This window comes from Haliotis rufescens, unplaced genomic scaffold, assembly GCF_023055435.1.
Source record: "Haliotis rufescens isolate VD_foot unplaced genomic scaffold, xgHalRufe1.0.p SCAF_62, whole genome shotgun sequence".
In the NCBI taxonomy this organism is placed as follows: Eukaryota; Metazoa; Mollusca; class Gastropoda; order Lepetellida; family Haliotidae; genus Haliotis; species Haliotis rufescens.
In genome coordinates, this window is record NW_025964353.1 from 2173897 (window position 1) to 2197059 (window position 23163).

At 41.4% G+C, this 23163-nt stretch overlaps 1 protein-coding gene across 2 annotated transcripts in view; it reads left to right on the top strand.

Annotated features, from left to right (window-relative positions):
* Positions 1-20771, top strand: part of LOC124110806 (amino acid transporter ANT1-like) — a 37604-nt gene extending 16833 nt beyond the window's left edge. For both annotated transcript variants that reach the window (XM_046470223.2, XM_046470224.2), the window contains 6 exons: positions 1834-2581; positions 9259-9353; positions 11440-11719; positions 14369-14496; positions 15022-15127; positions 17239-20771. In XM_046470223.2, coding sequence (XP_046326179.2) covers positions 1834-2581; positions 9259-9353; positions 11440-11719; positions 14369-14496; positions 15022-15127; positions 17239-17417 — 1536 coding nt within the window. In that variant the 3' untranslated portion in view covers positions 17418-20771. The remainder of the gene's footprint in view (positions 1-1833; positions 2582-9258; positions 9354-11439; positions 11720-14368; positions 14497-15021; positions 15128-17238) is intronic.
* The last annotated feature ends 2392 nt before the right edge of the window (positions 20772-23163 follow it).

A 23163-nucleotide genomic window follows, 5' to 3' on the forward strand; every position in this document is an offset into this window, starting at 1 on the left:
GTGTATAGACAAACTACACAGGGGCTGAAATAGTACAGACACCTGAAATAGTGTATAGACAAACTACACAGGGGCTGAAATAGTACAGACACCTGATATAGTGTATAGACAAACTACACAGGGGCTGAAATAGTACAGACACCTGAAATAGTGTATAGACAAACTACACAGGGGCTGAAATAGTACAGACACCTGATATAGTGTATAGACAAACTACACAGGGGCTGAAATAGTACAGACACCTGAAATAGTGTATAGACAAACTACACAGGGGCTGAAATAGTACAGACACCTGATATAGTGTATAGACAAACTGCACAGGGGCTGAAATAGTACAGACACCTGATATAGTGTATAGACAAACTGCACAGGGGCTGAAATAGTACAGACACCTGATATAGTGTATAGACAAACTACACAGGGGCTGAAATAGTACAGACACCTGATATTGTGTATAGAAAAACTGCACAGGGGCTGAAATAGTACAGACACTGATATAGTGTATAGACAAACTACACAGGGGCTGAAATAGTACACAGGCACCTGAAATAGTGTATAGACAAACTGCACAGGGGCTGAAATAGTACAGACACCTGATATAGTGTATAGACAAACTACACAGGGGCTGAAATAGTACAGACACCTGATATAGTGTATAGACAAACTACACAGGGGCTGAAATAGTACACAGACACCTGATATAGTGTATAGACAAACTGCACAGGGGCAAAATAGCACACATTTATTTGACTAGGCGAGACCAAATAGCACAGTCACATGGCTTTAGGGTTGAGATGGTTCTAGAACAAGCATCTTTATGCACACTGATAGATATTTACCACAGTGGTTAAGTGTTTGAAAACAGGAGAGAAGTGCCACATCAGGCACATCAAATTCACAAACTTCTCAATCTTCACAGTCTCCACAGTCTTCTCAATCTTCACAGTCTGCACAGTCTTCACAATCTTCACACATGGTGCAATTTCCGATGTTTTCTCCACTGCATCTAGTGCAGGTTACAGTAAACAGCTGGTTGCTACAAGTACTTTACTGGAAAATTAAAACTATTACTCATCATATGACATACCTTTTGATATTACACAAAGCAGTGGCTGTGTACTGACACACATACTTTCACACTTCAACATTACTGCAATACATGATCATAATCACCTCATAATGGTTACCATGGTACAATTAAAACATGTTCTTGGTGAACATGTATATATAGCGATAGGTAGATTGGTGGTCTGTAGGGTACATAGACAGGATGTGTCATGTACGTTGTGTGAAATGAAAGTAATTTTATTGCAAGTTGTTTAGATCGTGTGACGTAGTATTGTCAGGTCGTAGGTTTTTTGACGGCCATGTTCATGATGTTTATTGCAGTTATTCACGCTATAACGGGGGGTATAGCATCACACAGACATTTATGAATACTCAGATGATGGCTTGTTTTAAGAGAAAGTTGTCTTTTATGAGTGAATGAGATGTTTTACAGTTCATGTGATTAGAGAGAAAACTATGACTGTTTCTTAAGTGTCCAAAACCCCATAACATGGGGATATATATTTGAAGAAAGTGATGTGTATTAGCCTGTTGTGGAATATTTTACCGACTGCGCTAAGTGCAGTCTGCTTGTAAACTAAGGCTGCACAAACCGATTTTAACATGCACCTCTGCAGTCTTGTCAGTGGGAGATTGCACCATTTTCACAGCATGTTACTTCTCACTTGTCAGGGTTGTGGTTAGTGTAACCATGGTGACTATTTCAGTACATTTTACAGTTGTCTAATTCTGCAAGTTCCAATACCATGTTTCTATCCTTCACAGCCGGGTGTCGTGTGCCTGCTTCTGATTGCCAGCGTCACAGACCACTGTTGTCACATGATCGTCAAGTGCAAGTATAAGGCTATTGATGCGGTTGTGTGCGTGGAGTCAGTGTCAGAGACTGGAGCCACAAATGACGGCGATGTCGTCATTGAAAACACCTTCAGTTTTGAACTACGACAGAAGATGCTGAGGAATTTATCCTATGGAGATGTGGGAAAAATCAGTTATGGAAGATTCGGCCTCTACATTGTAAATTTTTGTATATTCATCACACAGTTTGGATTTTGCATAGGTTATTTCATATTTATTGGCAATACCATTCAAGCCATATTTCCATTTCATATGTGCAATTTGATGAATGGCACGTATCTATGTGGGGGTGACAACAGGACTTCAAACTACGGTGACACCTCTCTATCTAGACGGGATGTGTATTCAGGGAGCAATAACTCTATAGGAAGTTCAATGACACATTTTTACCTGGCTAATCAAGAATCAGACTCCGACCCATCAATGTTGGAACTAGACAGGAACACGACAGGAATGAATGTGACCAATATCACCGCTATCTCCACATCCATACTCCTTTCCACTGCTCCATCGCTCAAGTTGTTGGTTTTGCTGCCTTTACCGGTTTTCATTGGATTTTCCTACGTGAGAAATGTGCGTCACCTCGGGGGAATAAGTGTGGGAGCAAACATTTCAATCTTCTTTGGAGCTGTCGCTGTGTTGATTTACCTGATGGCAGGTAAGTTTGATCCTGGGGATCAATCTTTTGTCTTGGTTCTAAGTTATTAAGTCCTATTCCATTTTCTCGTGTTTCTAGTTCAGCATGTTATTTTGCCTCCACAAGAGCTGACCAAAAATGTTTGGTTACATCGTGCCCCAATGTTTGTTTATGTGTTGTTTAATGCGGCACTCAGCAATATTCCAGCTATATGACGGCGGTCTGTAAATAATAGGGTCTGCACCAGACAATCCAGTGACTGTTATCTTGAGCATCAATCCATGCAAATGGGATTCGATGACAGCCATCAACTAAGTCAGGGAGCCTGACCAACCGATCCCGTTAGTCGCCTCTTTCGACAAGCAAGGGTTGCTGAAGAGCTATTCTAACTGGGATCTTCATGGGTCGATGCCCTGATGGCATGGATTGGTTGCTCATGCTTTCTGACACTGGTTTGCTGTGTCTGATTATTTGATAATTGAGTCTTGAATTATAACTGTCTGTGTCTTTTAGGAGATAAACATGCCATGTTTTAAATACAGAGCTATTAGAGCGGCAGCCCAGAGCACTTTGGTCAAACGAACAAGGTACCAATATCCGAACACAGGAACATTTACTGTGTAACCCAACATATTCATATATGGATGTCTGCCGGGGAGCCCCTGCTGCGTGTGGCCCCTGGCCCCCCAAAAGAAGGGGCCATTCAAGGGCTGGATCAAACATTGGAGGTACCACATGAAAGTAAGTGTAAATGAACTGTTACATCTCACAGAGTACAGAATGGGCCACGCCAGACAAATCTTCCTCTGCAAAAGGCCTGCCAGACACCCCCAAAGAGGGTCCCAAAATTTGGGCTGGGTTAAACATTGGAGGTACCACATGAAATCAACATAAAATGAACTATTTCACTCTACTAAGAATAAAACCCCCATTGCCAGACAAATCGTCTGCTGCATAAGGCCCGCCAGACACCCCCAAATGTTGACCCTTAATGCACTCAGTGGACACTCTGGTAAAATTTGACCAGAGTATACATTCAAAGTACCAGATGAAAGTAAGTTTAGATCAACAGGTACATGTTACAGAGTACAACACGGCCCATACCTGACAAATTGTCCTCTGCATAAGGTCCGCCAGACCCCTCAGAGAGGGTCCCAAAATTTGGGCTGGGTTAAACATTGGAGTTACCACATGAAACCAACATAAAATGAACAATTGCACTCTACTTATTGCACAATACCCATTGCCAGACAAATCATCTTCTGCATAAGGCCCGCCAGACACCCACAAAAAGTTGACCCTTCAGGTATACACGGGTAAAATTGGTCTGGAATATATATCGATTGTACCACATTAAGGTACGTTTGAATGAACAGGTTCATATCACAGTGTACAGAATGGGCCACACCAGATAATTCTTCCTCTGCATAAGGCTTAAACATTGGAGGTATCACATGGAACCAACATAAAATGAACTATTACACTCTACTTATTACAAAATACCCATTGCCAAACAAATCCTCTTCTGCATAAGGCCCGCTAGACAGACCCTCACCCCACCCCACACAGTTGACCCTCTGTAATCCCAGTGTGCATAATGAAACATTGGACATCAGCTCTGAGAGTCAACAGATGGTCACATTTATGTTTTGTTCTTAAAGATGGAAGGATTTTATTGAGATTAAAATCACGTATTTATAAAATCAGGTCTCTGAATACTAGTATTGATATCATAGATTAGGCCTATCGTTGAAATGTAATAAAAAAAAAGGCATGAATCTGATTCTTGTGAATATATATCTGATCAGCTGTGAAGTCCTCAAAGCCTGCTATAGCCTGATAGCTTGGCTATGGATTCCTACAAACCCAAACATGCTTAGGTAGTCCTCAAAGCCTGCTATAAGAATGGTAAATGACAGTCCCTAATACCATTTGGAAATCTTTTGGTGATAATTGTGTTTAAAAACCTATGATCTCCGTTTATTTAGCAAGTTTTATCATCTAAAAAGCTGAATTCCGGCCAAATATTTCCATATTTATGGTCGGTCCTGAAAAGTTTATCGTATCGAGAAACCTAACAAAATCGTGGCACAGACCTGTGTGAAAATATCAAGTTTGTCAGGTCACGGAAAGATATGAACAGGGTTTGGTGACACGAAAAGTTGAATTTTCTATTCTTGATGTATTTTCGTCCTGATCTTCACAACTTTTCTCGGAGTGTCACGGTTGGATACAAAAATATTTTTCTGTTCAAAAGAGAAGGGCCGTTACTGATATTCACCTCGTCAAAACTATCGCACCACCAAATGTGAAATGTAATTACCCATCATGTTTTATGATTTTGTTCTTGTTGTTAAATGTAAATGTATGTTCATAATGTGACATGGTTTTGATTTCAATACTCAAATATCTGTTATGAAACCTCCACTATATATCTAAATGTTCACAAGGCCTTACGTCTCAGATTTGCCATCTATCTGTTTGAAAAACTTTTCTTACCTCCCGGTAAAATGCCAAGAAAGGTTGCATTAACCTGATCCATTCAGGGTGTTTTCCACAACACAAAATTCTAAACAAGCAATTGTTGATCTGTCACTATTGACTGAATTTTGTATAAATTCCCATATCATTGTTACCATAGAGCTGTGTTTTCAAGCAAATGTGAATTCTTTTGTTAAAAGAAAAGCCGTTTCCAAACCACACCTAGCCTTTTCTTTTCTGCCAACCTCTGAATGCAAATATGAAATCTAAATAATAGTGCTACTGACGTTATAATCACAATATAACTTGAAGCATTTATCAAATCATAAAACACTTTGAACTGAATAAACATGATCATACATGAAGGTCGTGAGAAACCTTCCTTTGACACACCCTGGTTTGTCTTGGCATTGTAATTATCTTAATGGCGTGATTTCCCACTTGAACTAGAATTAACATGATCATACTTGCAGGTCATGAGAACCTGTTTCTTGGACCCCCCTGGTTTGTATTGCAATTGTTATAATCTGAAGGCGCGACCCCCCAGTGTGGTACCTCCAATGTTTAACCCAGCCCAAATTTTGGGACCCTCTCTTGGGGGGTCTGGCGGACCTTATGCAGAGGACAATTTGTCAGGTATGGGCCGTGTTGTACTCAGTAACATGTACCTGTTGATCTAAACTTACTTTCATCTGGTACTTTGAATGTATACTCTGGTCAAATTTTACCAGAGTGTCCACTGAGTGCATTAAGGGTCAACATTTGGGGGTGTCTGGCGGGCCTTATGCAGCAGACGATTTGTCTGGCAATGGGGGTTTTATTCTTAGTAGAGTGAAATAGTTCATTTTATGTTGATTTCATGTGGTACCTCCAATGTTTAACCCAGCCCAAATTTTGGGACCCTCTTTGGGGGTGTCTGGCAGGCCTTTTGCAGAGGAAGATTTGTCTGGCGTGGCCCATTCTGTACTCTGTGAGATGTAACAGTTCATTTACACTTACTTTCATGTGGTACCTCCAATGTTTGATCCAGCCCTTGAATGGCCCCTTCTTTTGGGGGGCCAGGGGCCACACGCAGCAGGGGCTCCCCGGCAGACATCCATATATGAATATGTTGGGTTACACAGTAAATGTTCCTGTGTTCGGATATTGGTACCTTGTTCGTTTGACCAAAGTGCTCTGGGCTGCCGGTCTATATGCTACCTGTACATTTGACAGTTCTAGATTCAAATTTAAAAGCTTAAGGTTTCCAGTGTTAGATTTGATGCCTCGGGCTTAAACAAGTCATTGGTGCGCTGCAATATCAAATGTCTACTTATTAATAGTGTATGTTTATATTAACATTTCATAAAGCGTAGGGGGCACAGGTGGCCCAGTCATCTAAGGCGCCACGATTCGCTGTGCAGAGTTGCGTCCCTTGGGCACGCCAGAAACCTATGATTGTGGGTTCGAATCCCGGTTCGCCCCAATTATGTTTCTAGGTTTGTCAGCACCATACCCGTGCTCATGGGTTTCAAGAAGTGGTAAACATCTGAGACCTGCATCACTTCGGGCTTTCCTCCAACATTAAGCTGACACGCCGCGATATAACTGGAATACTGTTAAAAGCGATGTTAAACCCAACTCACTCACTCACTCATAAAGCGTTAGGAAACTTGTATTATGTCATCTTCATCGCATCGATCAGCCCAATCGCCCATTTCTTCATCACCTTGTCAGAGTGTTTTGGCTGAGCATCTACTCCTGTTTTTCAACATTGTCTGTTGTAATGTATGGCAGAAATATATTGGATGATGATGCTATGGTTGATGTGTTTCTGAATATGTAACAACAGTGATATTATCAGCAGCTGTTGCCGGCTTTATTTATGAGCTGTGTTACACATGTTCAGTGTGATGTTGAGGTGTAATAACGATGTTATTGCTCATTATCTTGTGGCTTGTTAACATTTTTAATGTTTTATATGGTAATAACATTCACTCACTTTCACTCCCCCATAATACATTAAATATCTCCCTCGTTTGCCCCATGATACAGATGTAAGAACATGTAGAATATCATCAGTACCATGTTCAACATGTTCAGCATGTTCAGCATGTTCAACATGTTCAGCTCGTTCAGTATATAAAACACCCAACTCAAAAACATTCCAGACATAAAACTCATTTACATCAAATCTTTAACTCATATACCTCTCTATGTGAAGATCCGAGTACACATTAAGACCGCCTCGGTGGTCTAGTGGTAGTGTGTCCGCCCAGAGAGCAGAAGGTCCGGGGTTCGATCCCCAGCCACGCCATACCAAAAGACGTTAAAAGATGGTACTTGTTGTTTCCCTGTCTCGCGTTCAGCAAGGACTGGTCGGCTCGGAGTCAGTATACTGTGTCTGAGTGAAGTATTCATGTTAAACTGTGGCATGGTATCTCAGTGGGCAAGCACTATAAATTGGCATCAGTCCGGACTGGTAGAAGCAGCCACACACACACACACATGCATGCACGTCGCTATATAAGTGCAATAATCTTGGACGCGATGCTAAACCCCATTTCACCTCACCTCACCTCACCGAGCCGAGGACACATTATGAGGTCAAATCAGATGAACTTTCTAATTAGCTGTCAGCATTGAGGCATCTAAATTCTCTGTAAGAGCTGTCGAGGCATTCACACTAGCCTTTCTCCAAGGCTGTACTGAATGATAAGTCCATTCATTGGTGTTAAGTAATTCTATCCTTATAATAGGCACGTCTAGATAAGCAGTCAGTACAAGGACGCCAGTCTCTTATAGCATGCATAGGGGCAACTTGTTCTTCTTATTCATATAATATAGAAATGATGATTTTTTTTCTAATAATTTTTGCAGTAAAGACTTGTGCAAGTCTACATTCAGACAAGCATATCTGATTGCTGTACACATGTCGAAAACAAACTTAGATGACCTTTGCCGAGTGTACATAATGAAGGCCACACCATTATATTGTGTTTTCTGGGCGCCGTGGCATCTACGCAAAAAAAGGAGTACCATCAAAGGAATGTTTTTGTGGGTTTTCTTTTGTTCAAAATCACATTTTTTAATTAAGGAAGTAATGAAATTAAGCTAAATCATTTCAGTGCTGACACCTGATTGGCTCAAGAACACATGCATCCTTCATTTTGATAGGGTGGTCAAAGGTCACCCAGGGTTCACATGACAGATGGAGGTGTTATCAGGCCTTGAAGCACAGAGGTTTCATGTCGGAATTGACGATTTGATCTTGATGAGCTTGGCCCCTGCATGTTTGTAAACATAAATCAGATTTTCTTTAATGGCATTTGTAGGTTCACAAATGTTTGATGAGAGACTTGAGTTATGTCTGACTACCCTGCAGCATGTAATGGTAAATGCCAAATTTTGAATCAACAGGATCAAAACAAAGTGGCTTGCACACCACCTGCAAAAGTGAACAACCATGGTTGCAGTGATGCTGCATAGATGAATCAATACCAAATGCAACTGAGGATAATAAGACCATCTGTGGTACACAATACGAATAACTAATCAAGCAGGAAGACATTGTTTGCATTCAAAGGCCATAAAATAGGCAACAAAACCATTTCCATAATCATAACATACCTGTGAAGATCTGGGGTAGAATAGTCTTCAGCAACCCATGCTTGGCTCCCCGTGAAGATCCGGGGTAGAATAGGTCTTCAGCAACCCATACTTGTGACCCGTGAAGATCCGGGGTAGAATAGGTCTTCAGCAACCCATGCTTGCCATAAAAAGCACCAATGCTTGTCGTAAGAGATGACTAACGGGATCAGGTGGTCACGGCCGCTGACTTGGTTGATGCATGTCATCACATCCCAATTGCGTGAGTCGTTGCTCATGATATCAATCACTGGATTGTCTGGTCTAGATTTTATTATTTACAGACTGACGTCAAATATCTGGAACATTGCTGAGTGCAGCGTGAAACAACAAACAAATAAACATAATCATAAGAAATCTCTGCTAAACAGTCAGTTGTACGATTTCAACTATATCATGGGCAAGTTTTTAAAGACGTTTCAACAAAGTTTTGTTCATCATGTCTGCTTTCAGTTGTTTTTTCCTGAATTAGAACACTAAGCATGCTTAATACCAATATTGTTTTAGTTCAGACTTCTGTGTGCACATTTCATCTCGCTTGCAGGCTACAGCTGATATGCCAAGAAATATTGAAAAGTTTCTGTTTTCAGATTTCAGTGTTAGCCCCTCGTACAGGCTGTACAACTGGGCGGAGTTACCGATATTCTTTGGACTTGTCACCAGTGCCTTTGAAGGAATTGGCACGGTAGGTACCGTGAGGGTGTCATGATTGACTGAACATTCATGTGTGCTACAGGCGTGTCATGATTGATGGAACATTCATGTATGCTACAGGCGTGTCATGATTGATTGAACATTCATGTGTGCTATAGGCGTGTCATGATTGATGGAACATCCATGTGTGCTGTAGGCGTGTCATGATTGATGGAACATTCATGTGTGCTATAGGCGTGTCATGATTGATTGAACATCCATGTGTGCTATAGGTGTGTCATGATTGATTGAACATTCATGTGTGCTATAGGCGTGTCATGATTGATGGAACATCCATGTGTGCTGTAGGCGTGACATGATTGATTGAACATCAGTGTGTGCTATAGGCGTGTCATGATTGATTGAACATCCATGTGTGCTATAGGTGTGTCATGATTGATTGAACATTCATGTGTGCTATAGGCGTGTCATGATTGATTGAACATCCATGTGTGCTAAAGGTGTGTCATGATTGATTGAACATTCATGTGTGCTATAGGCGTGTCATGATTGATGGAACATCCATGTGTGCTGTAGGCGTGTCATGATTGATGGAACATCAGTGTGTGCTATAGGTGTGTCATGATTGATTGAACATTCATGTGTGCTATAGGCGTGTCATGATTGATTTATCATCCATGTGTGCTGTAGGCATGTCATGATTGATGGAACATCCATGTGTGCTATAGGCGTGTCATGATTGATTTATCATCCATGTGTGCTGTAGGCATGTCATGATTGATGGAACATCCATGTGTGCTGTAAGTGTGTCATGATTGATGGAACATCAATGTGTGCTATAGGTGTGTCATGATTGATTGAACATCCATGTGTGCTATAGGTGTGTCACGATTGATGGAACATCCATGTGTGCTGTAGGCGTGTCATGATTGATTTAACATCCATGTGTGCTGTAGGCGTGTCATGATTGATGGAACATCCATGTGTGCTGTAGGCGTGTCACGATTGATGGAACATCCATGTGTGCTATAGGTGTGTCACGATTGATGGAACATTCATGTGTGCTGTAGGCGTGTCATGATTGATTTAACATCCATGTGTGATGTAGGCGTGTCATGATTGATTGAACATCCATGTGTGCTATAGGCGTGTCATGATTGCTGGAACATTGGCGCATCACATTTGGCCTGTATTTATGTATATTTGTGTTAAGTAAAGTACAAATATAGTTAAAATCATGGTTAACGACAGTACATATGTATGAAGTAATAAACTGAAGAACAATGAACAATTATGTTAATCATTCACGTTTTCTTTTTCTCCTAAATACACATTGCTTGAGGCATTTGGTAGCCATTCACAAAATGTACCTCCGTCTTCCAAAGACTTATAGCCTGATTATTGTTATGGCTGCAATGAACCTGTCCGTTAAACTTAGTATCACAATCCGATGGATATGTAAATGAGGTCACCTAGCAAGAACTACTATAAATAAATTCATGGAAAGATGTGATGCCAATTTGCCAATATTCCACAAAAGTTCATTTAGGTTTCCCGAAGTGGTTGCAAGCCACTTGACACTATAAAACACATGAGGTGGTTCACTCAGGCATTGTATTCCTAAGCTATTTCTGCAGTTACTTCAGCAAATGAAAGTATGTCGCCTTCTTAAAATTTGATTAATTTAAGTATGACATTATATGAAAAAGAGGTTATTTTCTTAATGTGTTTCTGTTTACAAAATATCATATAATAGGAATAGAAAATATGTGTTATGCTGATCATAGGATCGCACAAGAGCCGAGGTAGAATAGGTCATCAGCAACCCATGCTTGCCATAAAAGGCGACTATGCTTGTCGTAAGAGGCGACTAACAGGATCGGGTGGTCAGGCTTGCTGACTTTGTTGATGCATGTCATCGATCCCAATTGCATGGATCGATGCTCATGCCGTTAATCACTGGATTGTCTGGTCCAGACTTGATTATTTACAGACCGCCGCCATAGAGCTGGAATATTGCTGAGAGCAGCGTTAAACAACAAACAAACAAACATAAGAAGCATCCAAGAAGGGTGAGCTTCAGTACCTTCACTAACTATCCAAGCTGCCTGTTCCAGATTATTCCTATTGAATCCAGCATGGAGGGCAACCGGCACAACTTTAGTGCATTCCTTCACGGAGCTGTTGGCACCTTGTCTTTGGTTCTGTTGGCCTTTGGTGTTCTGGGCTATCTGAAGTTCGGGGAGTCAACGAGTCAGATGATCAACACCAACATCCCCTCGACCACCTGGGTAGCCACGGCCGTCAACATCTGCCTGTGTATCGGGGTCATTCTCACATTCCCACTCCAGATATTTCCTGTGATAGAACTGGCAGAAGTCTACACATTCGCTGATGGTATGTAGAGGTGGACGTGGAAACCATCATATGAACACCCATCTCAAAAACAACAAAACAATATCTTTATTTCAGAAACTTCAGTATAAGTGCTTGATGATGAGTCTAGCATCTGTACATTAAGAATACTTCAGTCGAAATCCTTATCAACTTTGTTAACCATGTCTTTGGATTTTTTAAAGAAATTGTCAGGAATCACGTATCAAAATTTGGCCTGCAAAATATTTATTGATACCGTATTTTCTTGAGTATAGTGCGCACCCATGTATAATGCGCACCTCCCTCTAGCGGATTCAGTATTTTGGCCAAAAAAAAGAAAATTCGAATACCAAGCGCAGAATTTTTTTTACACCGTACCCCTTTAGCGAAGTCCGGCAAACGAACAGGTGATGAGAAACTTGGTCAGTACAAATTCGAAATTTGAGATAAAAAATCAGCAGACATGTTTATTTACCATTTAAATTGTATTTTCTGTTCTGCTAGGCATTGTTTTATATCCAGGGATTAAGATTACCTTGTGTATTTTCTCGTAAACTGTCAGCTGTACACACGTTTTCTTGGAATCTACCGGTGATTCGGTCAAGACACACCCAATGATATAACTTTAAAGGATTTTAATGCAAGGATCGGCAAAAATTGTATCTGAAACTATTTTTTTTGCCGTAAAAGGTGACTTTGCTTGTCGTAAAAGGCGACTAACGGGATCTGGTGGTCAGGCTCGCTGACTTGGTTGATGCATGTCATCGATCCCAATTGCGTGGACCGATGCTCATGATATCAATCACTGGATTGTCTGGTCCAGATTGGATTATTTACAGACCGCCGTCATAGAGCTGGAATATTGCTGAGTGCGGCGTTAAACAACCAACCAACCAACCCTTCAACCATGTCTACACAGCTGTGTTTTTTGGAAAAAAAGTGTGCACTATACCATGCTATACTCAAGAAAATATGGTACATTGATTAATGATATCATGTTCAGTCATTAATCATTCAGCATTGATGCTAACCTAAGAATGAATGGCCTTTTTCTGACAGTTCACTGTGTCATGTGTGGCCATGGAAACATGCATTGAAGGTGACATTGGAGCCAGGTCACTGTGTCATGTGTAGCCACGGAAACATGCACTGAAGGTGACATTGGAGCCAGGTCACTGTGTCATGTGTGGCCATGGAAACATGCACTGAAGGTGACATTGGAGCCAGGTCACTGTGTCATGCGTGGCCACGGAAACATGCACTGAAGGTGACATTGGAGCCAGGTCACTGTGTCATGTGTGGCCACGGAAACATGCACTTAAGGTGACATTGGAGCCAGGTCACTGTGTCATGTGTGGCCACGGAAACATGCACTGAAGGTGACATTGGAGCCAGGTCACTGTGTCATGCGTGGCCACGGAAACATGCACTGAAGGTGACATTGGAGCCAGGTCACTGTGTCATGCGTGGCCACGGAAACATGCACTGAAGGTGACATTGGAGCCAGGTCACTGTGTCATGTGTGGCCACGGAAACATGCACTTAAGGTGACATTGGAGCCAGGTCACTGTGTCATGTGTGGCCATGGAAACATGCACTAAAGGTGACATTGGAGCCAGGTGTGTCATGTGTGGCCACGGAAACATGCACTGAAGGTGACATTGGAGCCAGGTCACTGTGTCATGTGTGGCCATGGAAACATGCACTAAAGGTGACATTGGAGCCAGGTGTGTCATGTGTGGCCACGGAAACATGCACTGAAGGTGACATTGGAGCCAGGTCACTGTGTCATGTGTGGCCATGGAAACATGCACTGAAGGTGACATTGGAGCCAGGTCACTGTGTCATGTGTGGCCACGGAAACATGCACTGAAGGTGACATTGGAGCCAGGTCACTGTGTCATGTGTGGCCACGGAAACATGCACTGAAGGTGACATTGGAGCCAGGTCACTGTGTCATGTGTGGCCACGGAAACATGCACTGAAGGTGACATTGGAGCCAGGTCACTGTGTCATGTGTGGCCACGGAAACATGCACTGAAGGTGACATTGGAGCCAGGTCACTGTGTCATGTGTGGCCATGGAAACATGCACTAAAGGTGACATTGGAGCCAGGTGTGTCATGTGTGGCCACGGAAACATGCACTGAAGGTGACATTGGAGCCAGGTCACTGTGTCATGTGTGGCCACGGAAACATGCACTGAAGGTGACATTGGAGCCAGGTCACTGTGTCATGTGTGGCCACGGAAACATGCACTTAAGGTGACATTGGAGCCAGGTCACTGTGTCATGTGTGGCCATGGAAACATGCACTGAAGGTGACATTGGAGCCAGGTCACTGTGTCATGTGTGGCCATGGAAACATGCACTGAAGGTGCCATTGGAGCCAGGTCACTGTGTCATGCTTGGCCATGGAAACATGCACTGAAGGTGACATTGGAGCCAGGTCACTGTGTCATGTGTGGCCATGGAAACATGCACTTAAGGTGACATTGGAGCCAGGTCACTGTGTCATGCTTGGCCATGGAAACATGCACTGAAGGTGACATTGGAGCCAGGTCACTGTGTCATGTGTGGCCATGGAAACATGCACTTAAGGTGACATTGGAGCCAGGTCACTGTGTCATGTATTGCCGTGGGTGATGAACCACTTGTATTGTTGTTCACAGGGAAATGTTGTGGCCCCAAGAAAGGAATCACTGACAGACATGCTGACTACAGTGATCAGGACGCACTGCTACCCTCAGACTCATCCAGTTCTTCCCATGTCCCACTAGCTGCTGCCATATCCAAGGAGGTAAGTATTTGGGGTTTCTGTTTGTATTGCTTAGCTCAGGGTTTTTAGGTTTTTAGGTTTTTAGGTTCTTTCAGAAATGTTTTGTATCAGTTTCACGATGTCATAACCAAAGCATATCTATTCTTTTGAGAATTGATACCAAATCACCAAAATTTATCTTAAGATTTAATTTGATTATGAACTAATCATGCTAATTTGGCCATGTAAACAGAACAGATCTTTTCTCACTCATTCACTCACTCGTTCACTCACTCACTCTTTCACTCACTCACTCCCTCACTCCCTCACTCACTCACTCACTCACTCACTCTCTCTCTCACTCACTCGTTCACTCACTCACTCGTTCACTCACCCACTCGTTCACTCACCCACTCACTCACCCACTCACTCACTCATTCACTCACTCACTCACTCTCACTCAGTCACTTCTGGTTTATTCAGTTTCTGCACAGGGATGTGTGTACAGATGTTTATCACCCAGACAGAAGTAATAATCCTGATAATGAAGGATGTGTGTCTGTACAGGTGTCCACACTCAAGCGGAATGTGCTGCGCATGTTTATAGTGGGTGTAGCAGCTGGTCTCGCCGTCATCTTCCGGGACAATTTCGCTTACATCGGAGCATTTACTGGTGAGTGCACTACACATGAAAACCACCATACCTTGTTCCTACTTGGTGCCAATACTCCTGTGTATATCTCACAGTGAGATTTCTCAGTGACTAATTTTCTGACATCTGTGCCTTCATGTGAGGTGTGTTTTTATTCTTCTCTTCCCAAACCTTACCTGCCCTAAACTCATCCCCCAATCTCTCCAAACCTTACCTGCGCTAACCCCATCCCCCAATCTCCCCAAACCTTACCTGCTCAAAACTCTTCCCCCCAATCTCCCCAAACCTTACCTGCTCTAAAATCATTCCCCAATCTCTCCAAACCTTACCTGTTCTAAACTCATCCCCAATCTCCCCAAACCTTACCTGCTCTAAACTCATCCCCCCAATCTCCCAAAACCTTGCCTGCTCTAAATTCATCCCCAAACGTTACCTGCTCTAAACACATCCCCCCAATCTCTCCAAACCTTACCTGCTCTAACCCCATCCCCACAATCTTCCCAAACCTTACCTGCCCAAAACTCATCCCCCAATCTCCCCAAACCTTACCTGCCCAATACTCATCCCCCAATCTCCCCAAACCTTTCCTGGTCTAAACCCAACCCCCCATCTCCCCAAACCTTACCTGCTCTAAACTCATCCCCCCAATCTCCCCAAACCTTACCTGGTCCAACCCCATCCCCACAATCTTTCCAAACCTTACCTGCTCTAAACTCTTCCCCCCAATCTCCCTAAACCTTACCTGCTCTAAACTCATCCCCCAATCTCTCCAAACCTTACCTGTTCTAAACTCATCCCCCAATCTCTCCAAACCTTACCTGCTCTAAACTCATCCCCCAATCTCTCCAAACCTTACCTGGGCTAACCCCATCCCCCAATCTCCCCAAACCTTACATGCTCTAAACTCTTCCCCCCAATCTCCCCAAACCTTACCTGTTCTAAACGAATCCCCCAATCTCTCCAAACCTTACCTGCTCTAAACTCATCCCCCAATCTCTCCATACCTTACCTGCTCTAACCCCATCCCCCGATCTCTCCATACCTTACCTGGTCTAACCCCATCCCCCCAATCTCCCCAAACCTTACCTGCCCTAAACTCATCCCCAATCTCTCCATACCTTACCTAGTCCAACCTCCTCCACAAATCTCCCCAAACCTTACCTGCCCTAACCCCATCCCCCTCTCTCCCCAAACCTTACCTGGTCTAACCCCATCCCCCTATCTCCCCAAACCTTACCTGCCCTAACCCCATCCCCCTATCTCCCCAAACCTTACCTGGTCTAACCCCATCCCCCCAATCTCCCCAAACCTTACCTGCCCTAACCCCATCCCCCTATCTCCCCAAACCTTACCTGCTCTAACCCCATCCCCCAATCTCCCCAAACCTTACCTGCTCTAACCCCATCCCTACAATCTTCCCCAATCATATCTGTCTTACTTTAATGATTTACCTGACAATCTAGATCATGTGCATTGTATTCCATCAACATATGCATGAGAAATGTATGCAGGGAAATGAATCCTCACCATCATGCATTGTGCACACCTTTCATGACTATATTATGCAGTGATTATCGCAGTATGTTAATATGCTCAACGCCAAAAGAAATGCGAGCAGTATGTACGATAAGAAGAGATGTTTCCAATGTGTACCACTAAAAGACAAAACGAACAATCAGTCAAGTGTTACCACACAGTGTCTTTATTCTTGTTCATGATTTCCAAACTTTTCACACTAATCCTGCACGTGACAAATTGTGTGTCTCGTGTCATGGATCTGTGACATCACATGTGCTGCAGTCATGAGCGTTGGTTCACACAACACCAGTATGTTCATTTGTGCATCGAACCAATCTAATATCTATGTATAGGGTAATTCTTCATAAACTAACCAGCCTGTATGGTATTCGCACTTCGTTTGGTGGTGAGTATACATTTAAATCTTACAGCACCAGCTGGTGTATGGTAATATTGATTAGTCACGGGATGCATTGATTGAGGAAAACACAGAACTATAAACATGGGTTACTGGGTTAAAGCTACAAAGTAAATGTGACAGAATGAATATAGAGTTTATGGAAGAAAACACTGTGCAGTATACTCTTCGCCAACATGTTGCATTATGTGTGTAGGTGCAATCGGAAGCTCGATGCTGGCCTACATCTTGCCGTGTCTGTTCTACAACAAGTTGTGCGGCCCCAGCATGCCCTGGTACATCAAGGCCAAGAACATCATCATCATCATCATGGGCGTTTCATGCAGTGTGATCAGTCTGTACTCAACCATCAGGAACTTGGTTGACAGTGCATGAGAAATAATCCTAAAGCCTTGCTTGCATTCCATGTCAGACGTTCTTCCAGCCATTTGATATCAGCTACATGTATCTGTATTGTAGAAGGTGTCAAATGTATATCTGGGATAGGTATTGAATCATTCCAACTTATATTTTTGCAAATGTTTATAAGGTTTTTAATTCCAGATGAAGATATACACCAATTTTTAAGACCTATGTTAATCCCCAAAATATATTTATCACATATTTTTACACCTTTGTCTTGAAACTAGTTTCATCATCCGAAGTAGAATGGGTTTTTCAGTCATGGTTCTCACATGTTGTATTAGTTTGTTTGTTTCATGTTGTGAAACAGTTCCTCCTAACAGCTTGTGAGGAAGACTTCATGTATGGATGGACATCTGGGACACCTGTGTCCTCTTCACCATATTGTTGGTTCAAGGTGGTGTACACCTCCACGCCAGTTTACTTTCTTGCCCATGCTCTTAGAGAGTGAGTGAGTTGGGTTTAACACCGCTTTTAACAGTATTCCAGTTATATCGCGGCGTGTCAGCTTAATGTGGGAGGAAAGCCCGAAGTGATGCCGGTTTCTAAAACTTTGTATTTCTTGTTTAAACTGTTGTCTCCAAATGGTGTCTTTTTTTAAAATGAACCCCATTTAATGACTCCAAGGTCTTGCATTTTGACCAAAAAAATATCTTTACACAAGAAATTGAACTGGTCTGATATATCCAAGTTTATCATTTGTCTTCTCAGGTTGGAGATAAAAAGTTCATTTGTAACAAACATAATATTTTTGTAAAATAACTATTACACATATTGGATAAATGTATGTACCCCCATCTTATACAAGTGCCAAAAGCTGTGATGTAAGTGAAGTGAGGGCGATTCTGATGTAAACCCTGGAACATGGCGACAGTGGATTGAAAACATCGTGACATGCAACAGCGTATTTGTTCTCTTCTAACATGACACTGCTTGTAGGGGAGAATAGATAGTGTTGGTGAGCTATCACATGGGGACGTAATGACATGATTACCTCACGTATCAATACATATTGTTGTAATTAGGTCACGATACAATACTCATTGTTATGTTTAATTTGTGTTTATTTTGCGTAAAATTTCCATCAACCAGTTTGTGATATCTCGCATGACTGGCTGTGACTGGCTTGTTGTGATAATAGTCTAGTGCAAACAGATGTAGCATTTTGTTTCATGATAGGCGTTACGTCAACGCTAGCTCAAGTCGTTATCAGGCCATGGCTATTGCAACATTTACTTGATAAAATGTTTTTGTAAATTGGTACTGCATAGAAACTCAAATTGATACACAGGAGGCATATCTTGTATCGTATCATCAGATATTAGGGTGAATAAGGATGAATCATGACACCACTGTGGTAACCTGTAGATTTAACCTGTCTTATTGACTTTGGAACCGAACACGCAGTTAAATTTAACATTTGTAACCTCATGCTGCGTGTTTGGTTTCAAATTCAATTTACCGCGGTTAAATCTACAGGTAATCTAGCTCCACAGTGAACACACAGTATGTTTATCTCCATGAGTAGATAAAATGCGAACTCTTTGGTGATAGAAATTACAGTCCAGTGTTTTGAGTGGGTTGTTGATCAGAAATTACTGAATCACCGACAACAGCATTTAAACAAAATATAGCGCTCTATATGCTCAAGCAGTTTGTTTACAGCATAGTATGTTATCTCCCAATTATGTGATGAAACCAACATATGGATAGCACCAGTTTATAGTCCATCTAAAGAAACATCAAACAGTTGGTGAAACAATGAGTATCAACTCGGAGATAGCCATTACGATGTCCTTCTAACTTGAACCTCCTGTATGTCACTGATCAGGTTGTCGCATGCTGTAATGGAACTTCTATTTTCAATGTTTGGATTGATATTCAATTTCGATGTTTAGTCATATTTAACCATACAAACACAAGCGGAGTCATTTCTCCTGCTTATTGGGAGATTTATCACCCTGTTTTTAAGATAGTGCAGCTTGAGTGTGCAGCTACATTACTAGCGTCAATGCATGTGTATCCGTGCTTCACGTACATATAGGCCTTATGAAAATGTCGAAGTGAAAACCAGGATCATGGCATGTACTCTTAACATTACTCCTTTCACATGAAATTACGCACTTTTACCCAACTGATGACGCAAAAGCTTCATTAGTGTTGGCATCTCTGCCTCTGCATGTGCAAAAGAATACCTGGGCAAGTGCAATTTCTATGGTAAAACAGGGGCTTGATGAATATGAACACCTGTGACAAAAAATAGAGCTGTATTGTAAACTGATATACATTATAATGTGTGTACTGTCAGGTGTGTTATTGATCACTGAAACTGAAATATTAATATGTTTAGATCATTAGCTGGGCTGTTGTACAAACATCAGATATTTGATTTGCAGTAATGCACATCATGGAAACTCTGGATCATGTGACATACTGCCAGGGTCACCTTGGGAAGGAAGTGACTGGCATCCAGAAACCGGCTATTTAAACTCCTTCCCAGTGGATGTACAGGGGCTTCACGAATATGTAGTCTTCCAATCAGATAATATATTTTCCCTGGAACAAAGACTCCTTTACACATGTGTTGTTTCTGTTGGATTTGACTGTATTTATTACTTCCTTCTGTGTTAATGAATGACATTGATGTGATGACAATATATACAACTCCAAAGAAGTTAAGGACAACCCGATTCGTTATATTACTATATGTAATCTGTCATGCTGTGATAGATTAACAATAGTGATATAAAAGAATCAGGAGATCCTTAACTTTTCTTACAAGTATAGGTCAGCATTCATTCCTGTTTAAGTTTTCATCTGCATTTGTGTAAAGCGTTTGTCAAGACATCTCAGTTTGTAAAATATGTTGCAAGAATAGTTCTCAGTTTGTAAATGTTTGTGTCAAGAATAGTTCTCAAATTGTTTCTTGTTTAATGTCACACTCAGCGATATTCCAGCTATATGACAACGGTCTGTAAGTAATCATACCTGGACCAGAAAATCCACTGATTGACATAATGAGCACCATCAAACACCATCAAGGTACCATGACATGCAATCAACCAAGTCACCGTGCCAACCTTCCGATTCATCGACACTCTGGTTGCAGGGTGGGGGACCTATTGTGACACAAACTACCCTCAGTTCTCAGGTCGTAAAGTGGGTTCCAAGAATAGGTCTCGGTCGTAAAGTGGGTTTTAGGAATAGTTCTCAGGTTGTAAAGTGGGTTTTAGGAATAGTTCTCAGGTTGTAAAGTGGGTTTTAGGAATAGTTCTCAGGTTGTAAAGTGGGCTTTAGGAAAAGTTCTCAGGTTGTAAAGTGGGTTCCTAAATTAGTTCTCTGGTTGTAAAGTGGGTTTTAGGAATAGCTCTCAGGTTGTAAAGTGGGTTTTAGGAATAGTTCTTGGGTTGTAAAGGGGGTTTTAGGAATAGCTCTCAGGTTGTAAAGTGGGTTTTAGGAATAGTTCTTGGGTTGTAAAGGGGGTTTTAGGAATAGTTCTCAGGTTGTAAAGTGGGTTCCAAAATTAGTTCTCTGGTTGTAAAATGGGTTTTAGGAATAGCTCTCAGGGTTTAAAATGGGCTTTAGGAATAGTTCTCAGGGTTTATAGTGGGCTTTACGAATAGTTCTCAGGTTGTAAAGTTGGTTTTAGGAATAGTTCTCTGGTTGTAAAGGTTTTTTTTAGGAATAGTTCTTGGGTTGTAAAGTGGGTTCCAAAAATAGTTCTCTGGTTGTAAAGGTTTTTTTTAGGAATAGTTCTCAGGTTGTAAAGTGGGTTTAGGAATAGTTCTCAGGATGTAAAGTTTTTTTTAGGAATAGCTCTCGGGTTGTAAAGGTTTTTTTAGGAATAGTTCTCGGGTTGTAAAGGGTATTTAGAAATAGTTCTCGGGTTGTAAAGTGGGTTTTAAGAATAGTTCTCAGGATGTAAAGTGGGTTCAAAGAATAGTTCTCTTTGTAAAGGTGTATAAATAGAATAATTCTGAGGTTGTAAAGGTTTTGGCAGGAGGAAGTGTCAAGTTATTTGTACATATATTTTTTATCTACTGAAGATACACAGGGGAGAGAACTTTTGGACGTTAACTTCTTTATTATGAGGAACAAACTTTTCAGAGCATATGCTTACTCCCTCATCAGGTGAATACAAGGTAAAATCAAGGAGTATATGCTTGCTCCTTCATCAGGTGAATACAAGGTAAAATAAAGGAGTATATGCTTGCTCCTTCATCAGGTGAAGACAAGGTAAAATCAAGGAGTATATCCTTACTCCCTCATCAGGTGAATACAAGGTAAAATCAAGGAGTATATGCTTGCTCCCTCACCAGGTGAAGACAAGGTAAAATCAAGGAGTATATGCTTGCTCCCTCATCAGGTGAAGACAAGGTAAAATCACCTGATGAAGGATGAATCAAATACTCCAAAATGTTGTGTTCCTCATAATAAAGAAGTTATCCTCCATAAATTCTCACTCCTACTGAAGATTGTTGACAACATGCACAGTGCATAAAGATATATTGATATAACCATACATAACCTATAACCATGAAATCAAAGCTAATTATATTTTGCTATAGGATTGTTGTCTTCATAGTTCTGTTTTTATAGGTACCTGGTACTGTACATTGTTTTAAATCTTTGTTATCTTCATTATGTATGTTTCTACATTTGAAACACTTTGCAATCTTATGTTTCTGCAGAACATTCATGTTCAACACAACAGTATTACCATAGTGAGACCTCATTTGTGTCTTGGCTTCTTCTTGCATGTTTTATTTCACTGTCTGTTATGTTTAGAGAATCTAAATTGTAAATACCTTGGGGGCACTCAGTTGGGGAGGGGGAGACCAATAATTTGATTTGATGCATGTAGTGAGGTGGGTAAGGATGAAAATCGAGTAATTACTTTATTATGTCCTTGTGCAGGTTTGTTACTGGGATTGAGGTCACTTGGTGTGTCTCCTGTATAGCCTGTTGTATATTGTGTATATCAACTGCTTACGTTGTTTCTGTGTGGTTTATGTAAGAAATAGTTGTTGTGGTGTATTGGCCAATACACCTACCGTTTCTCAATGGGACCTTTCCATTGGATGTTGACCAGTCAGCAGACAAAATAATTGAAATGATCACCCCCCAAAAAAACATGTAAAATATTTAAAAAATTCCAAATTTATGATGATTTGACAAGGTTTACAAACCAAGCAGAAATTAATGTACGTTCTGTTAATTTTAAGTTTAGTTCGCATCTGGAATTGGCAGAAATCGCTATGGTAAATAATCTAAGATGGCAACATGAGAAAAATATAGTTGTATTATATTTATACATCTAAACCTTAGAATTTGAGAGCCCAATCTTTTGAAGCTCCAAGATCTTCCTTGGAGATCGCGGTTCGTTCAGAATGCGCAGAGAAACAAGCAAGAAGCCTTTAAATGATGTGTTTGGGATAAGCCGACTGAAAAGAAGTGTAAAGGACAGGTGTACCGGCCAGTACGACAAGGATTAAAACAATGAGACTGGAAAGTGAGCTTTAAAAGTAGTGACTTGACCACAACCCACAGTATTATCTGACCACATCATGCATCTTCACACTAGACTATGCTTAATCTCTGAAAATATTTTGATTGAAACAAATAACTCCATTTAAACTGAACAGGAGACACAGTGACATGGCAGATTCCGAACCTGTGGAAAATCTAGACTTGCTTCAATTTGGACTATAACATTACA